Source organism: Miniopterus schreibersii (assembly GCF_964146895.1).
Source record: "Miniopterus schreibersii genome assembly, chromosome: 4".
NCBI classification, from domain to species: Eukaryota; Metazoa; Chordata; class Mammalia; order Chiroptera; family Miniopteridae; genus Miniopterus; species Miniopterus schreibersii.
This window is the reverse complement of record NC_138105.1, coordinates 5,529,981-5,554,076: the sequence shown is the minus strand read 5'-3', so window position 1 is coordinate 5,554,076 and position 24,096 is coordinate 5,529,981. Positions and strand designations below refer to the sequence as shown.

General features: G+C 47.2%; 2 protein-coding genes across 4 annotated transcripts in view; one reads left to right on the top strand and one right to left on the bottom strand.

Moving 5' to 3' along the window:
* The window catches only part of ALPK1 (alpha kinase 1), a 62,958-nt gene extending 52,423 nt beyond the window's left edge, over nt 1-10,535 (bottom strand). Inside the window, exons 1-2 of one of the 3 annotated variants that reach the window (XM_081135398.1) lie at nt 10,379-10,535; nt 2,651-2,808 (exon numbers count right to left, since the gene is read on the bottom strand). The gene's annotated coding sequence lies outside the window, so the exon portion shown is untranslated. The remainder of the gene's footprint in view (nt 1-2,650; nt 2,809-10,378) is intronic. The other 2 variants (XM_081135399.1, XM_081135400.1) reach the window with 2 other exon arrangements.
* Nucleotides 10,536-17,832: 7,297 nt separating this feature from the next.
* Nucleotides 17,833-24,023, top strand: TIFA (TRAF interacting protein with forkhead associated domain). Its single transcript, XM_081136900.1, has 2 exons — nt 17,833-17,972; nt 21,078-24,023. Exon 2 carries the CDS (start codon nt 21,097-21,099, stop codon nt 21,649-21,651), a length of 555 nt encoding a protein of 184 aa, XP_080993026.1. The 5' UTR covers nt 17,833-17,972; nt 21,078-21,096; the 3' UTR covers nt 21,652-24,023.
* The last annotated feature ends 73 nt before the right edge of the window (nt 24,024-24,096 follow it).

Below are 24,096 nucleotides of genomic sequence, written 5' to 3'. Positions count from 1 at the left end.
AATACGGCGCTGCGGCTTAGCTCCTTTGACCCAGGAAGTCTGGTGTGCACAGGGTGTGGCAGATCTCGGGGCTCCGGGAAGGAGGGGCCTAGGACAGCCCCAGAACTGAGCAAAGCGCACAGACCTCTGACAAATGACTGTTTTCCTTAAGAAACATCTGGTTTTTTGCTGATGGGTCCATGAAGAGACTGAATGTCTGGCCCTGGGAAATGACCTGACTACAAGACCCAAGTTGCCCTTCCAAATTTGTCACTATTTGATGCTTTTACTAGCAATATCTTCTGTGGTCTTACTGAAGGCTAAATTCACCGACATTGCTCTAAGGATGCCTTAGGTCACTCCCCAGGATTCATCGGTTGCACCACAACCCCAGATCAGCTGGCCATTTATGGTGAAGACGGTTACAGAGCCAGCAGGGGTGTCCTATGAGGTGGGTTACTCGTCTAGAGAAAATGGTATATGCTCCAAATTAATAACCAATATAGTGCTGTTTCAGCCAAGGACAGATCCCAGGCGTCCAGGAATTGCAGGGAGCAGGAACGGACCTCCCACCGCCCATCTTACTGAGAGCGCAGTGAGGAAGGAGGCATCTAGCCTCACAACCAGTTCCCAGAGGGGTCACTGGCCTCTTCTTGCCCGTCTGTCCTGCACAGGTGCATACAGTAGCCCACTTCGGCTTCTGCAGTCCCGGCTACCCTCTGCTTCACTAGGGTGCGGGTGGTGGTGACCTGTACAGTTCAGTCCATGAGTAACATGTAGGGCAGGGCGAAAGTAGGTTTACAGTTGTGAGTATGGGGTTGATTCTTGTATTATTTACTAATTATCGTATTGTTTTCCATATGAACAACTGTAAACCTACTGCGCTCCACCCTGTAGGTAGCTTGTACAAAACTGTTATGAGATCTATTCTTTCTCTCATTTAAGTGTCCAAGCAATAACTTCTTCTGGGGTGAAGTTGCAGGTATAGGTGCACATGCCCAGAGAGCTGGGACCTGCTCTGGCTGCTGAGGGGACCTGCATGTTCCCCGAGGTCAGGTTGCCAGGAAACTCGGGGCTTCTCCCCAGCTCCGCGCAGTGACCTGGCCCCCAGACACTGCAATCCTCCTTTCTTCTGAATGATTTCTGAGCAGTGTTTTTCATTGCAATTTTCCTACCCTGCTTTATGTACGTTTTAATAGTGCATGTTACTTGATGCCTTTTAATATCACTGAAGTACATCTGCAAGTAAATGAAACAAACCTGCTCAGCCATGTGACCTGCTCACTCAACTGGTTTTCACTGAGCTCACCTTGACCCACAGGCCTGTAAGGTCATGTCGGATGCCCCATTGTCAACTCGTGGGCAACACTTTGGGGCAGTGAGTGGTTCCTTGACCTGGGCGGATTTCCCCTCACTCACACCCTTGGGGCCCACCTTTCACTGGCGGGTCCCTTGAAATCCAAGTCCACTCTTAGCTAGGATCTTAAAATCTTGAATTTTTGATAACATCTCTATTTACTTTATCTTAAATTAACTGCAACCTCTCAGAAGTTTTCAAAAGCCACCTGAAAACTAGAGTTGCCTGTGCTGAAAGCTGGGAACTTGGTTCTGCACTGAAGATGTGACGGGCATGGCCGGCAGGCAGAGCACCCGATGCAGCCATAATCCCAGAGAGATGTGTTGTCACCGGGATAGGGACGAACACATCACCTGATGCCATCCCCCTGAGAGTGCTGTCCACACCAAGCCCTCTGTCATTTTCTACCCTTCAGGAGTGTTTGTGAGCTACAGATGCATGGCCTCATGCGTGCTTGGCTTATCTGCCTCTTTCCCCCTAGGCTGACCTTTCCACCTTTCTGCCTGCTCTTCTTCCCAAGCACATATACTTGTTGTTTAGTTCATTCACTATTTTTCTAAGTATCTAGTATGTGCCAGACACGATCTGTTTAAGGATAAACGAGAATACAGTGGAGTTTGAACACCAGAAGCACACAGTTGCGCGGAGGCTGCTGTGTAGATAGTAATTACAACCTTGTGCTAAACGACAGGACATAAGCACCACAGAAGTCCCCAGATGTCCCTTCACCTGACCCACAGCTGAGAGATGCTTTGGGGACAGGGACCCTGCTTTACAACTAAGTGAGTAGTCCCTCAGGATCATTGGTCTGTTGTGTTGGGGGAGTTGCTGGTCTTCACAACAGAAAGAACCACATGCTGGCCCAGGCTATGGCATGAGCAGACACAGCTCTGCAACACCACACTTATTTTCCCAAGAGTCCCCATGTTGTATGTGGTTGTGATCTGGGATGGTAAAATGAGTATCCAAAGTAGACTTTTAAGGAAAAAAAACACCTGTTTCTCCAGTAGTGTACTAGATTATATAAAGTAGGACAGAGCTCCCTGAGGAGTTCCGAATGCCCAGCATGGAGTTCAGAAATCTGTCAGCCAGAGAACTGCCGCCAATAAAGGGTGGAAATTGGTCCCGAGAGTTGTCTGGGATGTACCCAGCAAATACCAGCAGTGGCAATGAATGAGCACAGGGGGACGTAATTATTTATGTAGTTCGAAAGATGTGGGTGGTTTAGATATGTACAGTGGGTTCGGATAACTAATTAGTGTTACATACAGATATTTTGAGGGGTAACATTTCTGTACCCCTCCAAAGACTTACCAGAAATCTCTTTATGTTCCGTACGAGACACTCCCCACTGTGTCAGGACTCACGGCATGAACTCAGCCCAGACATCCCACCAGCAGCTGACGCAGCCTAATCTCTGCACAGTGTGCGTGGTTGAGGTGCACCCACTTGGACAGACAGAATGACGGTCCCTTTGGAAGAAGGAACAGGTGTGTCAGCCAAGAACCCTTGTGGCTGGATGTCTGTACAGCCTTTAATAACGTGTCAAGCTCAACAAAAGGGGGCTTTCTTTCTGGGTCCTCCCCGCTTAGTCCCGTCCAAGGTCGCCATCTACAGGCCATACGGTTTCCGTCGCATGTGCCCCTGCAGAAGACGGCCTGTGAGAACTCAGGCCTGCCTCCTACTTGGGAGTTTATGCCCATAACTATTGATCAATATCACAATCCATGGCTATTTACTGCACAACTACTGCCTTGTTAGATACTCACTGGTCTCTCTCTCTACCACACAGGGGTTTACGGTAAGAAGGTAACAGTGATGAAGACCTAGCAAGTATGTTTTAGTGCCACATTTTTTCAATCTCCCTCTGTTTAATGTAAAAACAACCAGACAAACAAACAAGCGTAATGTAAAGTGCTTTCCATTAATGCTTGTGGTGCACAGGCTGAGCGATCCTAATCGTGCCTGGGAGTGCTGAGCACTGAGCTTGGTGTCACTGGCCTAGGAGCTGACAGGCATCACCTAACTTAATACTCACAGCAAGTTAATGAGGTCTGTTACCCTCATTTTGTACATGAGAAATCCAAAGATGTAAGACGTTTGGCAGCTTAGCCAAGGACGTAGAGCCGGTCAGTAAGTTGGAGCGTTGGTTTTGGAAATCTGTCTCACTTCAAACCTGTGCTCTTGACAAACCCACCATACTGCCTCCAAGTATTTTATTTTTCTAATTTGCAAACCTAAGATGATTGCCTATCTCCTTTTTAGAGAATGCCCCTGCCCCCACCTTTGAGGTTCATACGTGTCCCCCCTGCAACTTTAGGAAGCAAGAAGGAACATCCCTTCTCCACTTGCCACACGACAGCGGGAGCAGCCCCAGAGCCTCAAAGCAGCCTCCTGCATCCCCTTAGTGAGCCGCGTTCCACAGTCCCTGGTGAAGCCGTCACTGCTCCTCTTCATCCTAGAGCTGAGGTTGGCCAGTGTCTCCTGGTCATGGTGGACCCTCCCATGGGCCTTAAATAAAGCCATGCTCAACCAACAATGCCCAAGGCCTGACCCTTTCTCCAAATGGATCCTCAAGTTGGAGTTTTCAATGTTTTACTCCAGAGGTTGCCTTTTAAGAAGACCATCAAGCATTATTTTTGGAGGTAATTTGTTTATTGTTGGTTGAATTTAAGTTTCTACTCTTTTCCTGTCCTCAGAAAGTGAGCACTTAGGCAAAATGGAGGCGTGTCCACTTCTGGAATTCAGTGACTTCTGGGCAGCTCACCAAGATTTCTGGTTTGCATGAGGAACTTGGGGACAAAAAGGCTTTAAAGACTGATGATGGGGACCCTGAATTAAGAGATTTTCAGGTTTAATTTATTAAGAAACAGAACACACCCAAACTAGCTTTAGCATACAAGGGGAGTTATTGGAGGGACATAGGGACATCTCATGGAGGTAAGGACAGGACATGTACAGAGTCCACACGAGGGATCAAAGCCTGGGAATTTTCCCCTCCCCCCTTCTTTTGGTCCAGTCTGGTTTACTTACTCCAACAACTCAGTGCCTGCTATGTGGTAGCACCAGACTAGGCGGGAGTACTGAGGTGAACAGGACAGACCTGTCTGCTTACTCCTCTCTGTGGAACATCCTCTCACCCACTGACCATGGCTCGATGTGCCCTCCTGATCCCAGCCTCAGCCTCCTCAGTTCAAACACAGAGTGTAAGCACAACACATGGTTTGTTCCTCCAGCATCAGCTGTCCACCCTGGTCCAACCAGGCACAGCAACAATGACTCTGGTGGAGGGGATGGTCTGCATGGGACAAGCTCAGCAATCAGGGAAGAGGGAGCGAATGTGTGAAAGGGGACATTGGTCAGGAGGCTATGACTGGTGAGGAAATGGTGATCTTCTCTACTGCAAAGACTGTCAAAGACAGAAGGGCGATGGAACCCATCAGAGTCAGCTGGGGGACTTCTCAGTTCTTCCCAGCCTGGGAAGCACATACAGTGGGGGTGAAGAAACAAACAGTCTAAGGCGCTGTGAAAACTCAGGCAACCTTTTAGCCAGGGACTAGAGTCAGAGGAGGTCGCGGGGCCAGCAGTCAGCTCACTGCCTAGACAGGTGGGGTTGGGAGATGCCAATGAAGGTGAGTGAAAGAGGAAGTGGGGCTCCCGTCTACACTGTGCTTTCAGGTGGCATCTGGGGTCCACTGAGGACACTGCTCCGTGGCAGCTGGGGCTCGCCTGATCACCCACACGAGCCTGACCCAGCTGAGGTGGGCAGGGAGGCAGTGTCCAACACTTCAGACTGGCAACGTGTCATATTGCTGCATAGCAACTATTCAAATACTCTTTGCCATGTTATATTCAGAAATCTGTACATTTTACCTTATCCACTTTATTTGTTGTTAAAGTAAATGATGAATATAAATGGCTGTTAAGGATTTAAGACAAGTTGTTCCTATTTTCACTTTCACTTAATACCCAATTTGGGGGTTGAACCCAAACTAATTTACTTGGGAAAGTAGTGGTAGACCACTTTCCATTCCCTCTAATTGTAATTAATGAATTAATTGTGAGGTTTTAAAATGTGTCTTTTGGAGAGGAAAACAAGATGATGGTGCGTAGGTAACACCTGCACCTGCCACCTCCCGCAACCACATCAAAATTACAACTAAAATACAGAACCACCATCACTCAGAGCCTCCTGAAATTAGCTGAACAGAAGCCCCACAACCAGGGAGCTGAAGCAGCACCGAGACCCGTAGGAGGGGCGCAGACACGGGCGGATCCGGGCTGGATCAGGGAGACGCGGCCGCGGCCCACACCCGGTGCTGTGGGTTAAACCCGGAGGGGAATCTCCGCTGCGGAGTTTTCCCCGAGAAGGGAGGATCCCAGCCCCCCAGCAGGCCCCCAGCCCAGGGCTCCAGGCCCGGGGAGAGATGTCCCCACAACTCCGGGCTGTGAAACCAGCGGGGACTGTCCCTGAGGGTCGAGGAGGCTGCGGGAGCCCCAGCAGCTCCTCTTAAAGGCCCGGCAGGGACTCACTCGGACGCTCCCTCTGAGCCCAGCGCCGGGCAGCAGCCTGAAGGGACCCGGGACACTCGGGGAGGAACTAAGATCCAGGTGAGAGGCGGAGGGCGGCTTCCTCCCAGGCAGAAGGGCTGGCGGAGGCCACGGCTCCTGTGGCGAGTCCTCCCCGCACAGCCGGCAGGCAGGCGCCATATTTGAATCGCCAGCACCTGACTCGCACCTTTGGCCCCGCCCAGTGATTCCCGGAGGCCCCGCCCCTCCCCACCTGCAGACTCACCCAGGCCATTTCCAGGGGCTTTTCTATGCAAGTGGCCTCTCGAGCCTCATGCTCAGGACTTTCCTAAAATCTCTCAAACAAGCAGCAGCGTGCCCCATACATCTTGATAAGTGACCCCAGGCCTGGCACTAGCGGCAGCTGCAATGGCTCATAGCTGGGCCTCTCCTGGGCACCTCCAAGCCCAGCACAAGTAGCAGCCAACTACGGTTTGCTGCGTAGCTCATGCTGGGTGGCCCTGGGCAAGGCACTGGCACAGGCTGACTTTGCACCTCCCGGGAGGCCCCAGAGACAGTGCACCTAGTGGTTAGACTTGACCACACTATATTACAACCCTACCACATCCACGAGTGACACACTCAAGGGGCGCACTTGGTGAACATCAAAGCCCCACTGAAGTAAATCCTGCTCCATAGGAGTGTCTCCAGCACAGCAGCTCTCTGGCTGTAGCTGCAGCTGGTCCTCACAGCTGATTGGCCGGGGGGTCAGTTCCTCCCAGTGATGCCAACAGCAACCAAGGCTCAACTACAACAGGACAGTGCACACGGCCCACACAGGGGAGCACCTAGAAGGCCCAGCTCAGGTGACTGAGGAGGCTGAGCCACTGGGCCCTACAGGACACCTACTACACAAAGCCACTGTACCAATTCCAGGAGACATAGCAGCTCTACCTAATACACAGAAACAAACACCTGAAAGCAGCCAAAATGTGGAGGCAAAGAAAGATGTCACAAAGAAAAGAACAGAAGAAATCTCTAGAAGAGGAACTAAATGAAGTAGATCCAAGCAAGCTAACAGATAGAGAGATCAGAATTTTGGTTATAAGGATGTTTAAGCAGACTATTAGGGAAATAACTGAGAAAATCGATGACATAATAAAGTACCAATTTGAAATGAAGGCTACACGAACTGAAATGAAGAATAATTTACAGGGAATCAACAGCAGAGTAGAGGACGCTGAGAATCAAATCAGCAATTTGGAATATGAGCAAACAAAAAACACCCAACCAGAAGAGCAAAAAGAAAAAAAAGAATCTAGAAATATGAAAATAGTATAAGGAGCCTCTGGGACAACTTCAAGAGGCCCAACATTTGTATTATTGGGGTGCCAGAAAGGGAAGAAAGAGACCAAGGAATTGAAAACCTATTTGAAAAAATAATTACAGAAAACTTCCCCTACCTGGGGAAAGAAATCAACTTACAAGTCCAGGAAGCACAGAGGGTCCCAAACAAGAGGAACCCAAAGAGGCCCACAGCAAGACACATCATCATTAAAATGCCAAAGGTTAAAGACAAAGAGAGAATCTTAAAAGCAGCAAGAGAAAAGCAATTAGTTACCTACAAGGGAGCACCCATACGACTGTCAGCTGATTTCTCAACAGAAACCTTGCAGGCCACAAGGGAGTGGCAAGAAATATTCAAAGTGATGAAAAACATGGAACTACAACCAAGATTGCTCTACCCAGCAAAGCTATCATTTAGAACTGAAGGTCAGATAAAGAGCTTCTCAGACAAGGAAAAGCTAAAGGAGTTCATCACAACCAGACCGGCACTACAGGAAATGTTGAAGGGTCTTCTTTAAGAAGAAGCTAATGAGCAAAAGAATCTGACAAACTAAATAGATCCAGAGACATTGATGCAGGCAACAGACGATCATATTTCAGAGGAAAGAGGAAAGGGGAGTGGAGGGTGGGAAGAGGTTAACCAAAGAAGTTGTATGTATAACCCATGGACACAGTTAACAGGGTGAAGGCCTGGGAAGGGGGTGGAAGGGAAGTGGAGGGGATCAACTGGGGAGGAAAATGGTACACCTGTAATACTCTCAACAATAAAGATAAATTTAAAAAGTTAAATAAATAAATAAATAAATAAATAGTGTCTTTTGCATTATAATATAGACTCCAGTGGGGCAGGGACCGTGTCTGCTCTGTTCCCATCTATGAACCTGGAGTGTTCCATATCTGGAATAATTCCTAGCACATAATTCCTAACAACAGAAATATTCGTAGTTGTTAAATGTTTACAAAAGGAGATATCGGCTGAATCTGGGAAACCTCTCTTACTTGTTTAATCCTACACATTTCTTACTGTATATTTGGTACGTTAGAAATACTTCCTTTTATTTCAATAATACCTGCACATTTCAAGGAAGGTAAGGTGCCTCTTACTGTCTCTGTGACTATTAAACTCTGTCTCTGTTCTTCAAGTGGCAAGGACAGGCTCACTTTCATTCACTTTCTAATAGCTAACCTTCAAACTGATGTAAGCTTTTCAGAAATTTCTTGGTGTCAGTCTTCACTAATCTTAACAGAAATTCCCACAAATTTATTACCTTATTGCATTATAAGGCATCATCAGATCTTCTGAAAATTCTGTGACAGTGTTTATGTCATAGTCTCTGGCTCAGGAAATGAGTGAGTTAATTAGGATATCAGCCCCAACAAATGTTGTCATTCACATCATGGCCTTAATTGCCTTTCTGCAATTTTTTAAAAAAATACATTTTTATTGATTTCAGAGAGGGGAAGGGAGAGAGAGATAGAAACACTGATTGGCTTCAGGGATTCGAGCCCACAAGCAGGGCATCAAACCCCCTGGTGCCTGGGACGATGCTCAACCACTGAGCAACACTGGCCACGCCCTTTGTGCAATTTAAGGGCCTTGTAAATCTGTTCTTTCCATTGCCTCTCTGCTGCCCTCTTCTGGTGGCTGTTAGCAACACAAGCAAAACAGAACACTCCTGTATGTTTACTTATTAAAGAAAACGTTTTGTTTTCAGAACAAAAAAAGATCTAAATAAATTACAAGACCTACTAATGACCACAGGAAATGGAAAACTTCTGTGAAACACTGATTGGTTGGCGTGGTTCAGTGGTTCAGCGTTGACCCACGAACCAGGAGATCGCAGTCCGATTCCCCGGCAGGGCACAGGCCCGGGCTGCGGGCTCCATCCCCAGCACGGGGCGTGCAGGAGGCAGCCGGTCAATGACTCTCATCATTGATGTTTCTCTCTCCCTCTCCCTTCCTCTCTCTGAAATCAACAAAAAACCAAAACCAGAACAAACAACAACCAACCAAAAGCCATTGAAATAGACAATAATGCCTGTCTTCTTGGATCTGACATGCTCGTATAAGTCAGAGTGATTCAGAACTAGACATTTATGTTTATTCCATGAGTTTCAGTCTAAGCCTTAAGCAAAAACTCTAAGGTGTAGAAATTTATTCACAAATTATTAAAATAGTTTTGACTTCTGTGTAAATAATTTTGAAAATCAGATCTAACTTGGACTCACATTAGGCATTTATCACTGCAAGAACTCACCAATTAGCCTACATCCTACTGATTTTATGGGTTAATGAATCAGATTTCTGAGATAAGAATGTGTGCGTGAACATGCAAACATCTGTTTGTTTGTTTATCTGTACCTAGTGTCTTCTTAGGGATTATATAGTGTTTATGCCCTTTTTCTAGGTTAACATAATAATCGTTAATTACTCACTACAGTAGAACGTTATTGAAAATGTAGTGATTTAAAAGATTCACTTCTTAAAGGAAAAAAAAGTGATGCATATTACGCACCCTCCTCCCCTCCATTCAGAGAGACCGGCGGTGACACAGGCAGAAAGGAGCCGTGGTGTTTACTCTGCGATAATTCCCCTGCTCTGTGGCTGTTATTTCAAAAATGGTTATTTCTGCATCCTCCAATTCTGACAGCTCATGAGGAAATGTGAAGCAGGACAGGCCTAATGAACGTCTGATAAAACATTCTTTATCAAATATTTTGTATATCTATAATTAAGAATTTCAACAGATCGTATTATCAATTAATCTCTGTAATCAAGGAAGGACCAGTGAAGCTGAAAACTACCACAGGGGTTCAGAGAACGCCTACCTCACAAACACATTAATGCAGTATTCCCAAAACTTGAGCCAGTCACACACGCGCGTCGCGGTTTTTGCCGTATCTGCAGAGTAGCTGTAGTAAAAGATATTTAATCACTTCCTTCACAGCAGCAGTAAATCGGCTCACTCTCTTTTTATGTAACACCTTTCAGAGCAGTAATATCCATGAAGTCACAGATTTTATATACTAATTATAATTTTAATTCACATTAAACTAAGCACATAACTAGAATTTTCAAAGTCTGGAGTGAGCCCCCTGAAATCAGCAGTGTGTATATCACACTTATTATGCCAGTTTTTTGTACCCACATCAACCAAGTTTTGACATTTAAAGGCTGATACTCACTTTTGTTTTGGAGAAGATGAGAAACACTCTGAAAAGAGTTAATTCAGCACAGCCTCTCTGAAATGTTCTGTTTCTCATAAATAGCGTCAGTTTCAGGAAGCAGGAATTTGAAAGAAAACAGGCTGTCGCTGTCTCACTTGATTGTGTAACTTTCTGCAGTTTTGCACCAAAAGCCACACCCCTTTAGGGATCACTTGGTGGAGGGTGTTCTGGGAGTTGTATTACTACAGAAAATTCCTTCTTTTAAAGAAAGTGCAAGAAAACTCATTATTTGGACTTAGTCAGAATGGAGAATCAGTCCCCTGAGAGCCAAGGAAAGAGAATGTCAGTGAGAAACTGTGTCCTGACTAATTATCTGAAGACACACTCCTGTGCCCGGCTGGCACAGCTCCGTGGTTGAGCGTCAACCCAGGACCAGGGGGGTTGTGCAGGAGGCAGCCGATCCGTAATGTTTCTCTCTCTCTATCCCTCTCCCTTCTTCTCTCTCTTAAAAAGAAATCAATAAAAACATATTTAAAAAAAAGACAAACTCCTGTTAAGGCTCCAGTCAGTGCCCAGTCTACCTTAGAACTAGATGGAAGGACATGTGTGACCAGGTTTGTTTGAACTGAAACATGAAGTTAGGATTTTTCTTGTAGGAAACCTCACCGAGCTGATTAGACAGTGAGGACCGACTGTTACATGGTGGGCGTGGACCTTCAGTTGAACTGTCTAAATTTGCAGATCCAAATTTTGACAAAAAAACCCCAGAAGTACATGAAAATATTTTTATATGTTTAACACATTTTATTGGAAAAAGTTTTTTTCCAAACTGTAAGAGAAAGCTTATTTAGAAAGTCACAGAGGTTAGAGAAGAAAAAAAAAAAAGTGAGCTGTAGAAGAAATGGGCTTGGGAAACAAGTTACAGAGGCAGAAGGGCCCTGCCAACTTAGGAGAAAGAGGCAGGGAAGCTGCCTTGGGGGACGGGGTGGGGAAAGGCCCAGGCGTGCTACCTGGAGAGACAACCTGGGTCCTCTTCTTGAGAGTACTTATCTGGAGGTCTCAGGGGAGAAGCCCAATAGACTATTCCTCAGCTTTCCGGGGTGTCCATTCAGGGCCCTGGTCTCCACTGATTGGTCAGCACCAGGGCAGGGGGTCATGAGTCAGTGCAGCTGGTCCTCAGGCAGCCGTGGTCGCTTGTCTGCTTTTGCCGCTTTTCTGGCCTGGAGCTGAACACAGCTGAGGCCTGGACGTGTGTGATGTGGGCCAGAACCTCCTCGTCCTGGGGGCTTAACGCTTAAGGGCTACTCTCCGCCCCCTTGCTTGTTTCCCCTCTTAGGGGGTCTCACCCGCATGACTAGCAACATGTCGGGGAAGGAAGGGTGAGGGGAGGGTGCAAACCACATGACCAGGGATGTGAAAGGTCAGGGGAGGGTCTGAACCACATGACCAGGGATGTGAAAGGTCAGGGGAGGGTCTAAACCACATGACCAGGGATGTGAAAGGTCAGGGGAGGGTCTAATCCACATGGGCAGCTACATGCTAGGGGAGGAAAGGTCTCCCTGGGGGCGAGGTCCTTGCTTTCCCAGCTTTGCCCCTTGCTAGGAACCCCAAGCTTTTCGCTCTGGTGACCTTCTGACCTGGCCAATTGTCCTTGCTCTGCTCATGTCTGTCTGACTGCCCACCACATTCCCCCCTCAATGATCTTGGCTCTGATGGAAAAGTTTTTGATGTGAACAATATTTTAATTTTCTCGGTTCTTTCTGAACCTGCTGGGTTAAAGAAGGAGCCTCTCTGGTGAAGTAGGGATTTCATTGTAGTAACCTGATGTCTTGGGGAAGCCTTTTTGGTACATTTCCCCCAAATGACTCCAATAACTGGGTAACAGACCCTATGGCAAATCAGATGGTTTCCAATTCTGCTTCCAAATAAAAGAAGGAAACACGCAGGTAGTCAGTTAAAACTAAAGTACTAAATATAGGACTCAGTATTCATACCACAAAAGCTTTTATAATAGTTCACTTTATAATCCTTTGTTTTTATTGATTTCAGAGAGAGATGAGGGAGGAACATTGGCCGCCTCCTGCATGCCCCTTACCAGGGATTGAGCCCACAACCCAGGCATGTGCCCTGACTGGGAATTGAACCGAGGTCTCCTGTTTCTTAGGTTGATGCTCAACTGCTGAGCCACACTGGCCAGGCACCACTTTGACATTCTTACTATATGGCCTTAAATGTTCAAGTAACCAAGTGACATTGCTGTAACAAAACTCTGTCTCCGTCAATTTATGTGAAGACTTTCTCTGTATGCATTTCTGTGGAAGCTGTTCTATTCCAGCTACCACTAACATTTATCCATGAAGTAATTAAAAAAAAAAACACCTGCCAGGCCAGGCGTGGCTCAGCGGTTGAGCGTCGACCTAGGATCCAGGCGATCAGGGTTCGATTCCCGGTCAGGGCATATGCCCGGGCTGCGGGCTCGGTCAAGGACTCTCTCATCATTGATGTTTCTGTCTCTCTCTCTCCCTCTCCTTTCCTCTCTCTGAAATCAATAAAGATATATTAAAAAAACACACCTACATCTCATTGAGAAACACATTTTCCATAAAATTTCATTCTGTGTAATAGTTATTCGTAGAAATATATAATTTACTTTTGTCTTTCCAATCAATTATGAATTTATAATACTTCTAATGTATAAGTCAGTATTTTAAAATTTTAATACTTAGAGTCTAAGGCCAGAGGAAATAAAAATGTTTAACTTCAATGTCCACATGTTTTTACTATAAAGAAATATGGTAAAGAAAACTTACAAGCATATAAACTACTTAATATTAGGAGAAAATTCTATGGAGGAAGTGGAATGAAAAGAGAAGTCTGAGGAGATGCAGTTGTTAAGTTTTTACGTGTACATGTATTTGTACATGTTTGTACATATGTTGCATGACAATGGGCATCAAATCACTACCATATATAATTTTCTTTGGATAAATTAAATAGCTTAAAAGTTATTAAACATCTGACTTATATCTTTTGCAACTATGTAAAATTATGATAAAAGATGAATATTAAGTTTAAAATGTATGAGTTACTGTTTTTGTAAAATTCTGTTTGAGGGTTGGTGAGGAAAACTGTTAGAAACGGAGTGTTCTGGAGCGGGACTGAACATTCCAGGCCTACCAGGACTCTTGGGAGTGGAGAGGAAAGGGTGCGGGCACTGCCATCGTCCCTCCCAGGAAATGCAGCGCGGGGACGGTTGTCTTCCTTCCCGTCTGGACAACGGAGGGGCCGCTCCAACAGGGACGCCTGGCAGAATCCCCAGAGACATGTAAACACAAAGAAAGAATGTCTCATTTGTAATCACAATGTTGAGCTTTAGACATATTTCAAAGCTAAAAATTCCTTCAGGTGGAATAAATCATTGAGACATGCACTCATAAAAGAAGTGCATTGTGACCGCTTAGAAAACATGGTTGTTCCATCATATTGATGTTTACTTTCTAGGCTTTATAATTTCGAATATAAATCACTGACACACACTGATGTCATTCATTCCTGTTTAGAGCATTTATTTTGTGCCAAGTGCTACACTGATTCAGACTGACCAGGAAAGCAATACTTTTAAGGCAGCCACAGTAACCGGTAGGTCGTGGAGATATGGCTAGAAATTAGCTGGAAAATAGGCTCATAATATCAGCCTTGAGTTTCGCTCTAAGGATTTAGGATTTGGGACTTATGTCTTGAAAACACTGGGGAAATAGAAAATTTTAAGGAATATGGTAATAAAATCATATAACTATTTTAGAAAGAACATCATTGTGGTAGAAAGGTTGGGTTACGCAACAAAGTTTGTATCGGGAGAGATCAGGGTGGTGGATGGATTAGAAGGAAAGAGGGGACTTAGGACAATGAGATGGAAACACTGTAACAGCCCAGAGCGAGGTGATGACCAGGCTTAACTAACGAGTCACAGCAGGAATAAGTGGAAGGGAAAGAGCGGTTTAGGAGATACGGTCACATCTCCCACCTCTTGGTGGGAGACATAGAGTCAGTCAAATCAGTATACCTGTACTTAGAGATTACAAGGGAGAGTGTGAAAGGAAGACCACAAGGAGCAAATGTGGGAATCCCAGGATTCAGGCAGAAAAAGAGGGGCCCACAGAGTAGATACAGAAACAATGCTTAGGACAGGAGCAGAAAAACCAAGAGAATATGCTTTAAAAACAGGACCGACTACATAGTCTGTGGGGTCTGCTATTCAAAAGTTATTATTTATTTTAAATATATCTTTATTGATTTCAGAGAGAGGAAAGGAGAGGGAGAGAGAGAGAGAAACATCAATGATGAGAGAGTCATTGATCGGCTGCAGCCTGCAACCCGGGCATGTGCCCTGACCGGGAATCGAAGCCTGATTGCCTGGATCCTAGGTCGATGCTTAACCGATGAGCCACACCCAGCTGGGTCCAAAAATTATTAAGAATTTCAAGATAGCTGCAGCAGACCCAAGCACGGGGCTGAGTGTGGGGCCTGTGGAGGTCTGCGGGTCACAGCCCCGTGAAGCCATGCGTCCTAAAAGCCAAGTAGGTGGGAGTGATACAGCAGTGGGGCACTTTATTTTCAAATGAAATGATTCATTAGTGATCATTCAAACAGGTAAGCCCTCTTTTGTGTGTGTGTGGACAACACAGTGCCTGGAGTTTCTTCTGTTTTGCTTTGATAACTGTTCTCGCCCGAATTTTGGGGTGCCATTTCTCTGAGGGGTTCCTTTTAATCTCTTCCTAAATTGGTAGCCTAGGAATACTTAAACCTTTGAGAAAGCATTTAGCTAATTTCGTGTATTCCCAGCAACCCTCACAGCATTTGGCTGTATCAAATGAAGTTAACCAAGCTTCAAATCTCCCAAAGCCTTGGTTAAGGCCACAGGAGTGGCGTTTAACCACATTCTAATTTAAAAGACGTTGGCAGCCCGGAGCAGCTCTGAGTGCAAGGGTTTTTACCACATCTGGGTCAAAGAATGGGTTTGTTAAAATGACAACCGCATTGAAACTAACAAAGAAAAAAAATTGCTTCGTACCTTCTCAAAAATGAAACTTGCAAATAAGGAGGCCTCCAGTTTGACTTCCGCAGGCTGTCCTCTGGGCAGCTGTGTGCTGGTACAGCCCCGGGCCTGTGCGTCCACCAGCTTTCCCCTGTGTAACTCAAGGGCTGCCGTTTCGCCTTAACAGCAAACGTTTACGTTTTCAAAGACTGCTGTTTATATTTTTCTGTAAATGCTATCATCACTCTGAACTACCAAACAACCTTATTTTAAAATATTTTTAGTGGTTTTACACAAATAGAAACCGTAATAAAGCACACATTTCAAATTACTTTGCCTGTTTTTGATATTTTAGGTTTTAAAATCACTTCTTTCAAAAATATCCCGAGTATGTTCAGAAAACTCAATAAATTGAAATTACAGAAAGAAATGGGCACATTTTTTCTGGCTCTGACCCTTCCAAGCTTTTAGAAGTTTTCTGGGCCTTTTGTCAAGTTTCAGGAAGTTGGGGAGCCACAGCCGCAGATGCCTGCGCCTTGGGGTTTGAAGGCGAGCCCGGGCCCTGCTGGGGCTCGGCGGGGGCGTCGCCCCGGGCACGGAAAGGCTGCCCGTCGCCCGGGGCACGGAAAGGCTGCCCGTCGCCCGGGGCACGGAAAGGCTGCCCGTCGCCCGGGGCACGGAAAGGCTGCCCGTCGCCCCGGGCACGGAAAGGCTGCCCTGCGCGCCCGGCCAGGACCGCGCCTGGGTTTGCGGCTCAGCGGGGAGCGGGGGAGGCGGCCAATCGGTGTCGCCGTCTCTCTCTCCCCTTCTCTAAAATCGGTAAAACACATCCTCGGGTGAGGACTGAACTTAAAAAGCTGGGAGTCGGGCCGAGCAGCTGCGGGCGCCGCCGCCACCTCCAGGCTCAGGAACAGTGTCAAGTGCGCGCCGTCGCTCAGCTTCACAGGCGTTTTCAGTTCTAAGGCCCGTTGTTTTTAACCAGTTGCCAGAGGCAGAAACCACTCCTGAGATTAGATTCTGATCTGGATTTGAAGGCTTAGTCTCATTTCGGGTCACTTAGTAAATCAAGTAAGTCATTTTAAGGGAAACAAAAAGCCAGCATCTTAAATTTTAGCAACTGTTGCATTTTCTATTATTATTATTAATAACGCTTACTTAAACAGTCCTTTGCAGCTTATAAAGCATTGTCACATATTTCACTTTGGAGGTTAGAGATCAAAGTTCCAATTCTAATAACATTATTTTATTGTATGAGTTTATAGATCGGGTCAAATGTCACGTCTTCTCTCCTCCCGCGTTCCTGTTCTGCCGCTGAGAGAAGAGGCCACGGCTGTGTCCTCCTCGGAGCAGAGAAATACACGCGGACGACCGAGGAGCCAGCCCCGCAGCGCCGGGGCCGCGCCTCCGCGCTGGGCTCGCCCGGCTCTGCGGACCCTCCGCGCGCGGCCGCCGCTCAGGCGCACGCGCAGGTCGGGCGGGGCGCGCGGGGGGCGCGGGGGGCGCGGGGCCCGGAGCCGGCGGGCGGGTCCCTCGGGCCATCCCCCCGAAGGTGCCGACGCTCCTGCCCCTCTGGACCCCCGTCCCCGGGTCCTCCCCGCTCTCCCAGAGCTTCTCCCAGGCGGACGCGAGTCACCTGCTCCCTGCCGCGCGGAGAGCTCCCGCCGCCCCTCCCCCCGACCTCCCCGGGCAGCGCGGGCGCTGGGCGTGCCCCGGGGGCCCTCCGAGGACGGGCGGGCGCGGGGGGCGCGGGGCAGCTCGCCGACTCCTCTGCAAGGGGACCTGGCGTCCTGCCCGCCACCCAGGGGGCGCACCGCGCGCCTGAGAGACGGCCGGCTGGGCGCCCCGCCCACACCTCCGCGGGCGCCGCGGGGCAGCCGGCGATCCCGCTCCCTTCAAAGTCCGGCGCTCAGGGCACAGCCTCCGCGAGCGCCCGCTTGTCTGGGAAGCTGCGGTCCCCCGGTCACTGCGCGTCGCGGCCCGGGGCTCAGAAGGTGGGGCGGCGAGAGCGGCGCGGGAGGCCGGTCGGGGGGTGGGGGCCGGTGCCCCCGGCGGCGGGTCTGGGACAGGAGGGCGGGGCAGGCGCGGCGGGGGCGGGGCAGGGGCATTGCCGCAGGGGTCCCGGGAGGAGGGTGCGGGGAGGAGGGTTCCGGGAGGAGGTTCCCGGGAGGAGGGTGCCAGGAGGAGGGTTCCGGGAGGAGGGTGCGGGGAGGAGGGTTCCGGGAGGAGGGTGCCGGGAGGAGGGTGCCGGGAGGAGGGTTCTGGGAGGAGGGTTCCGGGAGGAGGGTGCCGGGAGGAGGTTCCCGGGAGGAGGGTTCCGGCCGACCGCGCGCTGCGCGCTGCTTGGCGAGGCGCCCGCGGAGAAGGCCCGCCGGCTCGGGCTGCGCCTTAGGAACAGAGGGACCTACTGTTTTCGGGGACCTTCCCTGCTCTCGGTTGAAAGAGGCGACCTCGTCGATCCTCGGGAGGCCGGACCCCGCGGGGCCAGGGCCGGGCGCGGAGGAGGAGGACGCGCCGCCAACGGAGCGCGGCGTCCCGGTGCCGCCGTCGGGCCCGCGCGGCCTCGGGCAGGCTGCTGTCGTGAGTACCGAGCCCGCCAGCGGCGAGGCCCCGCTGCCCCCGACCCGCACCGGAGGGTGGCGACCCTGGGAGCTGTGCCCCCGAGTGTCTCCCCGACCCAGTGCGGCGTGCTCCCCGGGGAGCCTCTGAGGGACCCGGGGAGGGAAGTGAAAGTGTCCGAACACCACGCGCAACAAACTCCACTGATCCCGTCGACGTCGCTTTAAAAAGCAAACGCCGAAAGCGCGGAAACCTGTTGGCACCCATGACCCCCAGGGCGCCCCGCTTCCTGGTAAAAAGCGCGGGCTCCTGGCTGTTTACCAAAAACATGTTTGTTCGTGGCCGTTGAAGGCCAGCCCCCTCCGCGAGGCCGGGCGCCGCCGCCCGAGCCGCCCTGGGCTCCCGCCCCGGCCAGGGCCCCGCGCGCCCGCCCCCCGCTGAGCCTCGCGCGCCGCCCGCGGTCCCGGCGGGAGCAGAGCCCGCCCCGGGGGCGTTCCTGGCGCTCTCGGCGGCGTCAGTGCCTTCTTCTTCATGACAGGTGTCAGTTTACGACGTGAACGGTACTTAGCTAATCTCCAACTTGATTTAATTCCATAAAATCAGATGGTTTGTGATTTTGTAAAGAAAATATTTGTGGAAGTTCGAGATGTCAAGTGCCGGTGGCCCGAAGTTCCAAGGCACAGGGTGCGGGGCGGGCGGCTGCCCCACTGCACAGCTCGCCGCCCGGGTTTCTTCCGTAGTAGGTCAGATGTGAGAAAGCCGCGGTTGCGCATCTGCAGGTTGTGTGTGTGTATTTTAATATGTCTTTATTGATTTCAGAGAGAGGAAAGGAGAGGGAGAGGGAGACAGAAACGTCAATGATGAGAGTCATTGATCGAGCCCGCAACCCGGGCCTGTGCCCTGACCGGGAATGAGCCCGATGGCCTGGATGCCAGGGCCGTGCTCTGCCGCTGAGCCAGGCCGGCCCTAGCCAGTTTCTGGCCAAGGGCACCTGCGGGTTGCCGGCTGATCCCCAGCCCCTCCCGGCACATGCGGGGAGGCAGCCAATCCTGGCGTCTCTCCCCCGGCCCTCTCTCTGAAAAGCAATGGAAAAAATCCTGAGGTGAGGATTAAAAAAACAAGAGAAGATCCACCTATTTTAACATTTAGGGGTTTTTGTTTGTCTTTTCCGATTTTCTACTGACCGCTCTGAAATGGCAGACTCAGGCACTTTGTAGAGGGACCGTGCAGTTCTACGTATTAATAGATTACTTTGCGTTCCTTGAGGTCAGAGACCATGACTTACCCAACGCTGGGCTCCCGGACAACCTGCCCCATTGCCAGCGAGTACAAACCAGGTCCCTGCTGATCTCCCCCTGTGCTGCGAGCCTGTTCCCCGCCCCAGGTGCAGCCCACCCCTCCCAGCGCGTTTCCCGCTGGCCGCCTGCCGGTTCTCATACACATCCCTCCAGGGCTCCCTTCCCTGCCGGTTATAACAATTAGGGCGTCTTCCAATCAGGCTAGGATGGATTAACCAATTTTACCATTGTGGGTGGATTCTTGCTGTCTTTGATTTCACAGTAATTTTTACCACAAATTGGCCGATGATCTTGAGGGTTCCTTTCACGTTTTCTATATATAGCGGAGCATGTATCTCCGAGTAATGCAACATGATGTAATACTGTGCAAAGAGAATCAGTTAAGTAAATTTAGAATTAAAATATATTTCCAAATGAATAAAAAAGAAATGTGCTTAGCTATGTCATTTGTTGTTGACAGTTTGATTTTTAGCAGCATAACCCTGAAACAAGAAAAATTGTATGTAAAAGTAACTACCAGGAACCACAGATGATGAAAGCGTTTTTTTTAAAAACCAGCTCTGATATTGACATGTAATATAGATGCAAACAGAAAACGTTCAGGTTACATGTCAACCTCACTTAAGACTACTGACCCAGTATTTAGAGAGTGCAGGCAGCAAGCACTGCCGTGGGTATGGTTTCCCAGTTCGCTGAATTAGAGGGCTCCATGCTGCTGGTAAAGCATGAGGTACAGTATTTATACGTGTAAATATGGGGAAATCATCCATTACTATTATGAAAAATGCAAGGTCTACTATGCTTGTGCAAAGAATTCTTGTAAGGGTAAATGCAACTTTTACAGCTGCTGACTCTAGGAGAGTAAAAAAAAGACAGGGTGGAAGGAAGATACTTTAAAAAACCTTTTTTACTGTTTGAATTTTGTAATCATGTGCATGCAATTCTTTTAAAATAGTTTTAAAATGGCTTTTCTGTGTCAAAGTAACCTCTCAGGGATTTTAGTAACTCACTCTCTTAACCTGTTAGACACTTTCCTCTGTGAGAGGTGGTGCAGTGAGGTGGGAGGAGGGCTTCGCAGTGGCTGTGAGGTGGTTGTGGTTAGCAGCAGTCTCATGGTGCTGCTTGGGGTTAGACCGTTTGTCCAGTCATTAGGAGCCACTGACAAAAACAGATAGTACAGACTATGTTTAGAACTATGTCATGGAGATTTTTTTAAAAGTTATGAAATGTCTAAATTTTAAAATTGAAAGAGTAAAAGAATGTTTTAAGTAATTATTTTTAACCATTTACCTACTAGAAATATAAACGATAAAGGTAAAGGTTGCAATTATTTATGACTTCTTTCTTTAATCAGGTTTCACAATTCACATACATCTAATTATAAGTTAATAAACTATAGCTTTTATATGCACATCATCTGAGGGCATTCACCAAAGGGGATCTTTATTCCTGATTTTCTTTTTAAACTACAGCTGTCGTATTTTGTCTGGGCCCAAGTTGCTCTATTTAAATGAGAAGGGAACTAAGGTTTCATTGTGCTCCCCACAAACCACTTTATGATCAACAAGTGTTTCTTTTGTTGTCGGATTATAGGCATGGTCTTATCATTCAAACTAGAGATGAAAAATAAAGAAATAGGAAAAGGTAACACACCAGTTCATAGGGCTTGGTATATGATTTCACATATAATTGAAAGTATTCTATGTGTTGTTTTCTTAATTTAAAATCTAAATAAGTCACCCATCAGGAGATTTTCATCAAAATACTAGATCAGGATCTCGTTGCCTGAAGTAGGGAGTGCACTAACATGCTGCTCTTACTGTTGCAGGTGGGGGTTCGCTGCTGTCATGTCCAGTTTCGAAGACGCTGACACAGAAGAGACAGTGACTTGTCTCCAGGTCACTGTTTACCATCCTGGCCAGATAAAAAGTGGAATATTCCAATCAATAAGGTTTTGTAACCGAGAGAAACACCCCTCCAGTGAAGTGGTGAAATTTGGCCGAAATTCCAACATCTGTCATTATACTTTTCAGGACAAACAGGTTTCCAGAGTTCAGTTTTCTCTACAGCTGTTTAAAAAGTTCAATAGCTCAGTTCTCTCTTTTGAAATTAAAAATATGAGTAAGAAGACCAATCTGATGGTGGACAACAGGGATCTGGGCTACCTAAATAAAATGGACCTGCCCTACAAGTGCATGGTCAGGTTTGGCGAGTATCAGTTTCTGGTAGAGAAGGAAGATGGAGAGTCACTGGAGTTTTTTGAGGCTCTATTTATTATGTCTCCAAGACCACTGGTGCAGGAAAACTGGCCGGCACACAGGCCCCTCCCTGAGTACTCCAGTACTATTCCACCCTATTCCACCCAAACCACTTCTCCCACAGAAATGGATGAAAATGAATAGTTAGCACAGAGGGCAAGAGAACCGCGAAGAAGGGAGCTCTGCAGACATTCCGCAGGCAGTGCACCGGTTGTTTGTAGTGTAGGATGTTACTGTCGTCTGTTAATGCTGTCGAAGTTGGGACCTAGTGCTATCATTCTGAAGTCTGTAAATTGTGTTAGGCATCGACTTGGTCACCTGTTGCATTCCTGGATGTGTTGAGAATAATTTTAAGTTGTACATCTGATGAGGGTTAATATACACAACATATTCTTGGAGTATTGTCAAATAAGGTTATAGTATTTTATTTTTACACTTATTTCGGTCCTGTTTTGTAACAACCATCTTTTGGTCATATTATTTCACAGCAGCCATTTGTTTTCAAGGTGAAGGCTGTGGGCAAGTTGTTACTGGTTCCTTTAGTACCAGAGCCCTGGAAAAGAGCATGTGTGTTTTGTAGTAGTGTCTGAGCATCACTGTGGTTTTAATATGGGAGCCTATTGGAGCAATAATACCTTGATTTTTCTATCTATGGAATTATAGTGTTTATTCCCAAGAATAAAGTTCTTGTCTATATTCAGTGTCCAAAAACAGTATTTTAAACATTTTAATGAACCACTGTGTTAATTGCAGAATTATTTTTCAGTTTTCTTACCAAATTTAAAACTGATTATGTACTATAAATTTTTAAATTCCATGAATTCAAAATATTAAAAGCATCCATGCACATAATAAAATCTAAGTTTAATTCTCTAACCATTTTCCTTGAAACTCTTTCTGAGGAAAGGGCCAGTGTGGCCAAGACCATAGCCATGTATTCAAACACCCCTGGCTCTGCCCCGTGCTGGCTGGTACCATCCCCCACTCGCTCCTCACTCCGCATGCTTACACAGGGCCACCAGGATTGATCAGCTACCCAAAGAGAACCTGATCTCCCAATCCCAGCTCCACACAAGGGTGAGCCTGGGTCAGAGGCCTACCTTCTACCAATCAACTATCCTCAGGTCATATGCAACAGTGGCTGCTAGTGGGGCGGGGCTGTTTGATACAAGGTACTGTGGCTAAGCCATCTCTGATTCCACCTCTTACCTTCTCCCCATATCTAACCCATTAGAAAATCCTGTTGGCTCCACTTCTAAAATTAATCTGCTCTGCATACCAACACCCATTACCACCCCAGCCCCACCATGTCCCATGGGGAGTGCCCTCTTACAACCACCCCTGCACAGCAGCTAAAGCAATTTCTCCAAAATGCAAATATGCTCACTGTATACCGGCTTCCTATCCTACATCAAGTAAAACTCACCCTTCACTATGGCCTACAGGCCTTACGTGATCTGGCCCCTAACTACAATATTATCATACCTCCCCCCAATGCTTCAGTCCCAGTGGTCTTTTTTTGCTCAGAACATACCAAACTCACTCCTACTTCACCGTGTACCTGCTATTCCTTTTGCTTATTACACACTTCACCAGGCCTTGTTACCTGCTGGTTCCTGCTCAATAATGTCTCAGTTCAAATGTCATCTCACCTGTCCTATCAAAACCAGTCACTTGGTGGCTCACTACCCTCTGTCCTGTCAGCCGGTATATTTCCTGGTTGTAATCTGTGATTTTCTATTTATGTTTACTTGTTATTGTCTATCTCTCTCACCAGAAGGTAAACAAAAGAGCAGAAACTTGGTATGTCTTTTCATTGCTATGTCCCGTCACCCTATTAGACACAGTAGATTCTCTGATATTTGCTAAATAAAGCAGTTATTTCCAGTGTTTTTAATGAACATATAAAGTTAATATCCTTAACAGCTAAGACACAAACACTTTCAAGTTTAGTTCCAACTTGCTTTCCTAAATCACTCCTTTTTGTCTTCATAGCAGATGTAATAAAGTAATTATATCAGAAGTCAGAATTATTGCATGTTTGTGGAGTAAAACAAAAATAAAAAATTGGTTTTTAAATGTAAAAATGTGTTTATTGACAATCCTTGACAAGTTGCCATTCCTTCAAAAAATTCTTTATGAACAAAATGCCAAAAAATTTACAATAGTAGCTTATGCCAAACCAAAAATATACATCTGATGTATACAAACTTCAAAAAGCATAACACAGGCAGTGTGAATATAGATTACCTTTAAACTATTTCCCATGAGCGCCACAACGTAAATTGTTAAGACAGATGTAAATCAACAGCACTGCCTCATGTGTATGTATTTAAATTGTCCTATTTACTTCTACGAGATAAAAAGAGGGAACCACTGATGTCACTGCCCAGCAGCTCAAATACTGAAAGGACCCCATGATTTTTGTAAGTACCGCAAGAACTCTAAGTTACTATTTACATCAGAACCTTCCTATTTTTGAGAACATGCACTGTCATTTTGCAAGAAAAATAAAAGAACAAAACACTAAGGACAAAATGAAGAGTTTGCTTACTGAAATCACATCAGTCCTCAGCAAAACCAAGACAA